Raw genomic sequence first — 7,810 nt, 5'->3', positions numbered from 1 at the left:
AAAATTTCAAACAGATCCATATTAAAAGATTTTTTCTACATTTTTTCATGATTTGCATAAAAATCTCCCTCCAATTTTACGTGGGTCTACTAAGCCCGTATTTGATTAAGTAAACTCTCAACATAGAAGACGTCGTTCAATTTCAAAACACAAATTTTCAATAACTCAGTTTATTGTCAAAACAATATAAAAACATTGAATTGATAAATTAACTAGACGCGGCAGCCGCAGCTGGTGCAGCAACCTTTTCTTCTTCTTTAAGCCTATCTTTCTTGAGAGGGCCCATGAAGGCGGACTTATCAGCGGCAGTCTGGAATCTACCATGACCAAATTTGGATGATGTATCAATGAATTTAAGATTTATCTTCTCCAAAGCCACCCGTTTAGTATGAACCAACAAAGACTGGAAAAGATAAAAAATATTATGAAGTTGGATAATTCTTTGATCCCAATTTGATATACTTTGATGTAAATTCAGAGAGATTCCCAACGCGTAAGTAATCAGGGTGTTCATATGTCCCTACGCATTTATCATCATTATGAAACATATTCAACGTAAAATAAAGCACTTTATTTATTTATTTGAAGATAATTTAACAGTGACTCACCTTTCTCAAAGTAATAACACGCTTCTTTGGTCCAATGCAACAACCCTTGATCATGACAAAATCGTTGTTAACTTCACCATAGTGGGGAAAACCACCCATTGGTGTAATAGTTTTTTCACTAAGATCGTATTCAGTTGCAGCATTATTCTTAATAACCTAGAAACAAAAAAAAACTTTTGAATTCCCAATTTTAAATAAAGAAGACATACATTTTTATCTTTAATTTAGTCAGTCCTATCATTTATAATCAGGTATTAGTCATAATCCTTTTGGCTCAAATGTTATCATCATTAAACATCTCCCTATCATTCTAAATTGGAATATAGACACTAGGGTAGGTCATTTTTTACTGCTATACCAGAAAGGTATCATAGTTTATAGAAGATAAAAAAATTATACCACTCATCTAATGGGTTTGAGACCAATAAACGCTTAGAGCTCATGGAAAAATTAGATATCTCATTTAAGAGAATCTAATTTGAAAAAAATCGATTTTTTGCATATTTTCAAAGCTTATATCTATATAAGATTATGTCCTCAAAATCCTTTAAAAATTCGCATTATTTCTGGAAAAACAGAAACTTTAAACGCGTTTTTATCTAAGCTACTTTTTTTTGAAGTAGTTACTGTTTGACAGACTTCAAAACTAGTGGTTTTACAGTTTATATTTAAAGAGATACTTTTGTAGACTTTAATCTTACATATAAAAATGAATCTGTATAATGTATGTACGCCGAAAACATTGCATTGATAATTTTTTTGTGTTCGTTAAAAAATGTAAAAGTAGATCTATTAACAAAGGTTTTTGATCAAGCAGAAAGCAACAGAAGTTATTTATGTATAAAAGCACTAACATCATACTTTCTATCAGGAAGTTGAAGATTAGTTGCGAGGCAACTAACTAGACCAGTGACCAAAGAGACTTTTGTGCCGCGTTGCATATTATATTATTTTCATGATCGTCCAGATTCAAAAATACTTGGAATCGAAGCTAGCAAAATAGGTTGCAAGTGTCGCGTTTAGTTACACAACTGAATATGATTTTTTTTTAAATAAGCATGCAAATCTTATTCCTATTTATTTACGTTAATCGTAATGTAACAGTTCGAATTATCACAAATGTTCAAGGGGTGTAAGCTGATGAAAGCGTAATCGACTGCTGCCGAACATACAGTATATGACAGTTCAGTTACTTCAGTGTCTAGGCACTAAAAAGCGATTTCAGTGTCGATTTCTACAGACCAATCAGCATTAATATTTCACTTTACTACCAAAGAGTTATTTGATTGATTGATGCAGAAACACAATTGGACTCTGTTAACAGACGTTGTTTTCATAATAGTTAAATCAGGTTTTGTATATTTGGATGTTTAGAAGTTGGGTCGAGATGTTTTAAATATGAACAATCAGAATAAAATTGATGGACAAATACATTTATTTAAATCGATCAATTCCTTCGTCCACACAAATCAATTACCACTTGTGAATTCTAACGAGCCCAGTTTCCAGGGTGCCCTGCATTGGCCACAATTTTATTAATAAATCCTTAGGCCACTCGTTAGTATGAATAAACCTTGACTTGCAATGTTTTCACTTGATGATAGTTTGCAAACCATCAACCCTGTTTTTTCTCCAAATAGAAAAACAAAAATATTGTACATTGCAACAGAATATAAGAATTATTTTAAGAAAAGTATTTGAATAAATGTGTGAAATAATTCATTCAATTTTTGACATGAATGTATTCCATTAAACAAACTAATATGAAGAACATTATCTAAAATTGTATTATTTTATTTCAAAGCTTTACTTCGATCTATAGTCCTATTTAAAACAGAAGCTATTTTTTTCAATTTTGTCAAAAAGTCTTTAGTAAAAAATGTTTAACAAAAAATATACATAAAAAAACTTGCTGTGTTACTTAAATGGGAACTTTTTTATGTTGAGCCAAGCCGCTATTGGACCCTTAAGAGTTCAGCGGCATTTTTCGTTTACTATAAACTACCAGATGTTCTGGTATAGCAGTAAAAATGACACATCCTAAGATACACATTGTAATAGTCTTTCCCACCTTTCCATCTTTGGTGTGAATTCCAGCACCAATTCTGTAAATTTTTTTGTTCATTTCAGTTCTGTGATGGTAACCCTTTTGACCAGCACGGGCTACAGTGAACGAAACTCTTGAAGGATGCCATGCTCCAATACAAGCTACTTTACGCAAACCTTTGTGGGTTTTACGAGGCAATTTCTTGGTGTGCCAACGAGAAGTAACACCTAGAAAAAAATAATACAAATTGAAAAAAACAATACACTACTTAATGTGTAAATATATAATTTAGAATTTCATCAGAAGGAAGGCAGCATGGTTTTTATCTTCAAAAATATCAGATGCACAATCCATGTTATTTCATCATATATACAACAATACGTAAATTGAGAATAAGAATTTCAAACACAACTAAATATGAACAGCATCATGTACAGACAGAATCTTTTCTGTGGCCTAAGAAATATTTTTTTAATTGATTCTTTAATATAAAACTACTAGAATGAAATTCAAATATTTCTTTAGTGGATAATTTATGAAAATTAACATTAAAACTGATTAATAATTACAATAGATACTACATATATTTAAGCTGGTTCAATCACTTTGGGTTTTGGTGGGTTCAACAATATGTTGTGTCAATCATTATAAAATCATAACAAATATGGCTATAGCAATCTAAAATAATCGCTTTTTCACTCAGTAACTAGATGTAATTCTTGAAAAAAAAACATGATTAGAAGAAATTCCTAATGCAATTTGCGGGTGGGTACTTTAAAAGTGTTGTTGCTGACCTTAAATTTTATCAAGGATTTTACCTTTGTATCCATGACCTTTGGTGACACCAATACAGTCAATCATCTCATCTTTAGCAAATACATTAGCAACAGGAATAGGTTTTTCGAGGTGTTCTCGTGCCCACGCTACTTTATCAGCCACAGTACCTCCGTTCAATTGAATTTCCATAATATGCGCCTTTTTCTGACGCTGTTTCAGCAATTTCATCTGAAAAAAAAATATTTAAACTTAGGTCAACAATAAGTTCAATAATAAAGAAGTCTGCTGCAGTAAAGTTATAGAAAATTCTACTAGGTGAAACTCATCAGATCTATAGCCTTCAACCTCGAGACGTGATTGTTGTTAGCAACCCTCTCCATGGATCCTGTTGCACATAATTATTTGTAATGAACTTGCACACCATGTAGCAAAAGAAATATCAAACCTTCCAACTAAAAGAATGCAGTTAAGGAACAACCTTAAAAGTTTTATTAAACAAAATAAAAACTGGACCAGAATCCAGAATTTAGTTCAGAACAGAAAAATTCTGTTTCGCCTTCCAAGTAGACCAAGTAATATCAAAGACACTAGATCATAATCCCTTTTAATCTAGTTGAGACCTGAAAAATTATGTGTAAACTTCAATCTTAAATAAAATCAAAGACTGCGAATCCGATACACCAAGCTCACGAGGACATTTGATTTGACTTTTTTATGCCTTTACTACAATAGAGCTTTTTTATTTACACCTGTTCATTAAAAATCTGCAGTATTCATTAAAAAAAAATTGAGCTCTTGCACTGTTGCATTTAACTAATTAGACAAAATTCTAGCCGACATAACTATTGCTCCAAAATCTCAATTCTAGATTTAGTTATCTTGTTTTACTATTAACAACTCAAGTTATAGAGAAATGTTATTTCTCAGTTTCAAATAAACTAGATTTCAATAGGTTAAATAAAAATAAATTTGATTAAATTTCGGAAATATTTGAACCAGCATCTAGAATTAAGATTATTCAAAAAAGTTATGTAGAAAGCATGGTTTATCAGAGTTTCATTGTCCAGGGACTAAACAACTGAATATGGAATATGCTTCCTGCGCCTCCCGAAGGGCACATGATCTATGACACTGCAGCAGTAACCCCATTAAATTGAAACTACTAAGCTGCCAGGTGGAGGGTAAGCTCCTACACTGATCGTGTCACTAATGATTACTAAATACAATTACAAGCAAATTTATGTGTAGTACTAACCTGAGTGTGGGCAATTACTCGAACAACTTTGCAGTACTTGATAATTTTCTTGAAGTCCTTCTCAATGGACTTTTTACCTAAATCATCAGTCCATTTCTTGGAAGCTTTGGTAAAAGCCTTCTTCTTGCTTTTGTACCTGTTTGCACACACCAAAACTAATTTTTATAATCTTGATCTTAAAATTGCATGGCTGGACTTCTGCAAGAACAAGAGGAATCGCCTCATAGTTTAGAGGAGGCTTTTTCCCTCATATATACTTCGCTTAAATTCCAAAGAAGCTCTAGAGCTAAATTGGTGAGCTCAGTATACAGTTCCAAAGAGTTCTCTTGCAGGCAGAGGAGAACTTTGCAGAAAATTAATAAAACATACCACAGAAAATAAAAAAAAAATGTAAATTTTGAAAATGGCTGCGACTATCCACATGTTCCAGTGGAAACTTGTAATTTATAATTTTTTAGTTATATAGATATTGTTTATTTCAAGATAACTAACCAAAGTTCATTATTGAAGAAATGTTACTCTAAAAAAATCTGGCTAAAATTTGATTAAAGAGCAGTTCTACACCAGGCCAGACATGAAAAGCATGTTGAAGAAACTGCTACATATTCACATTCAGTTCCCAATGAAAAGTTCATGTAAGCAGTGCAAATCAAGAAAATTAAACACTACAAAAGCATGTGAAAAGTACTTGTGTATGGGAAATATTCCAAAATCATATGGAATATTATTTAAATGCCATGAAAGGTATTTGTAAAGGCAGTTCAAAATACAAATATGATCTTGCTAATGTGGACAGTTCTTGGAACAGTTATTAAAAGTGTTTGAAATAGCAAAGTTTCGAAAGCACTGTACAGGAAACTGTTTACAAATGATGCGTAAGTCTGTTAGAACATGTTATTTTAATTGTGCAAAATAGTTACCATACAAAAGAATGGTTATTTAATGGGCAGGAACAAACCTATAGTAATAGGAAATAAAATAATCATTAAGAGTGAATTGGGAAGTGAAACAGAAAAAAATCTGTACACCATCCATAATGACTAGCGCCTGGCGAGAGGTTGAAGAAAATGCTGTTTCAATGAAATGATTATGTTATTCAACATCTAAATTTACCCAGACAACAAATTCACCAGACTTCAGTACATACCTATTTTATGTATTTGGTATAACCTGTGATTTTTCCATTAGTCATAGAGTTTAACAAATATTGTAAATCTACACTAATTGTAGCTTAAGAGTCAAATATCAACTTCAGCTAATAGTAAAATACAAACCGAAGATCTACCAATCACAATTGCATAAATTGCACAGTTTGAAATTGTAACTTTGCAGTGCTAATAAAACACATTCAGGATTTGAAATCATGTGTTCTTGGAGCACAAATTCATAATTCTTAACATATTTTGGATTCATACAATAGGTTAGTTTCAACCTCCACTAGTCTTATTATAGTTAACAAATAGCGTTTAAATGACATTTTTGTGCATCTCCCCAGCTATGCAAAGTTTTTGTAACAGTAACTGCTATCAGCAAAGAATCTCATAACTGGTTGACGAAGGATGCTTAAGTCTATCCTGTGTTTGTCTACATACTTATTACGATTCAGTTTGAAAAAAGTAACAATGAAGCAAAGTTTATTATACACCACTATGTAAGGATCAAATAAAAGTACCAAAAATAGTGTGTTCAAATTATCTACTGCGAACTAAACTATCAAATTCAAACAATAATATCCCATTTTACATGGGAACGTGCGAATAGTTACAGCCTTTAAAAATACTGTCGCCTCACAAGGTACCCAATCATGTTATAATGAAACAAGTTTGGGGCATAAGAGCTGGTATCATTGCTCTTCGAGTTCATTTAGCACTAATATGATTAGGATGAAATTCAATTAGTGACTCTAGACTCGGAAAATTTACAATAAAAGTTGTTATATTCAAGTACTCACCAGTTCTTGTAGAAACGTCTCCTACAATCTTCAGAAAGATGTTCAGCCCAAACTGTAGCTAGAGCCCGAAGACCATGTGGTGTTTCAATGTAACCTACAACACCAACAATAACCATCGGGGGAGTTTCTAAAATTGTAACTGCTTCCACAATTTCCTTCTTATTAATTTCTGAAAAAAATAGCGATGAATATTTGGAAACAACATTTAAAGAATATAAACTTACTAGATCCTGGTCTATCGGCTTCCCGTACAACGTGGGTCATACCTGCTTTGTAACCAATAAAAGCGGTTAAATGAACTGGTTTAGAGGGATCATCTTTTGGAAAAGCCTTTACTTTACCACGATGTCTCTGGGACCTCTTCTTGGGATAGAATCCCATCGACCCATGACGTGGAGCACTGAACTTTCTGTGAGACTAAAAAAATAATATATCAAAACCGATGTTTATTTTATAAATAAATTAACGGTAATGTTAAAAAATCAGACCGCCCTAGAAAAATATCCACATTATATTTCGGTTTAAACCATAAACATAAAATTATCTAAATCATCATGTGATTTATATACTACAAAAAATGGTTAAATATTATTACCAACTGGAGAGTTGTAACATTCTTAATTATAAAAATGAACAAATTACATAATATATAAAAAGATGCAAGAGAAAAAAGATGAATAAACCTTACCATCACAACGTTGAAGTAAAAATGGAAGACTCTCGAGTTGTCGATAAGAAAAGTAAACTTTCAAGGCACAAGGGAGCGCTAGTATCAGTGGTAATGTCATTTTATTTTTAGTTCAGTGATCCAAGATCATCGACAAATGGCAGAATATTACAAAAAAGGGAAAGAAATCATAATAGGCTTTTATCAAGAAATATTTTGATTAAATTTGAATGGGGACGATTAAAAACAATTCAGTAGATGAAAATTGACTTTCTACCTAAAAATAAAATTCGAATACTCAATCTAGCTTTAATCTGAAACTTGTGAAAAGTTCATGTATTTTTATTTCTAACATTTTTAAAGTTCTATTTATGAAATGTAAAGTTAATTATGAAGTAAATTCTACCCTACGTAGCTAATTTGGCTATTACTATATTGAGAGATTAATCTACTATGTTCTGTTTAGTTCACTTCAAAAGAAAACTTAGACAATCTATTTGATAGA

The 7,810-nt window shown here is 31.7% G+C and overlaps 1 protein-coding gene and 1 non-coding gene across 2 annotated transcripts; both read right to left on the bottom strand.

Annotated features, from left to right (window-relative positions):
• Window positions 1-154: 154 nt before the first annotated feature.
• Window positions 155-7,330, bottom strand: LOC130441798 (60S ribosomal protein L3). Its single transcript, XM_056775594.1, has 7 exons — window positions 6,863-7,330; window positions 6,639-6,807; window positions 4,688-4,823; window positions 3,474-3,660; window positions 2,680-2,882; window positions 609-764; window positions 155-403 (listed from the first exon to the last, which is right to left on the bottom strand). Exons 1-7 carry the CDS (start codon window positions 7,017-7,019, stop codon window positions 209-211), a joined length of 1,203 nt encoding a protein of 400 aa, XP_056631572.1. The 5' UTR covers window positions 7,020-7,330; the 3' UTR covers window positions 155-208.
• Window positions 7,117-7,194, bottom strand: LOC130442244 (small nucleolar RNA U43). The gene has a single exon (XR_008909713.1). It is a non-coding gene; the product is annotated as a small nucleolar RNA U43 (small nucleolar RNA).
• Window positions 7,331-7,810: the final 480 nt, after the last annotated feature.

The sequence above is a fragment of the Diorhabda sublineata genome, chromosome 3 (genome assembly GCF_026230105.1).
Source record: "Diorhabda sublineata isolate icDioSubl1.1 chromosome 3, icDioSubl1.1, whole genome shotgun sequence".
Lineage (NCBI taxonomy): Eukaryota > Metazoa > Arthropoda > Insecta > Coleoptera > Chrysomelidae > Diorhabda > Diorhabda sublineata.
This window is presented reverse-complemented; position numbering and strand designations above follow the sequence as displayed.

Bases quoted from the DNA above. Each gene is read 5' to 3' on its own strand.
- LOC130441798 (XM_056775594.1), bottom strand. From the start codon at position 7,019: ATGGGATTCTATCCCAAGAAGAGGTCCCAGAGACATCGTGGTAAAGTA. The intron at 3,661-4,687 runs GTTAGTACTACA...TTTTTTTTTCAG, and splicing joins GAGTAATTGCCCACACTCAG to ATGAAATTGCTGAAACAGCG. The intron at 765-2,679 runs GTGGGAAAGACT...TTTTGTTTCTAG, and splicing joins TTCACACCAAAGATGGAAAG to GTTATTAAGAATAATGCTGC.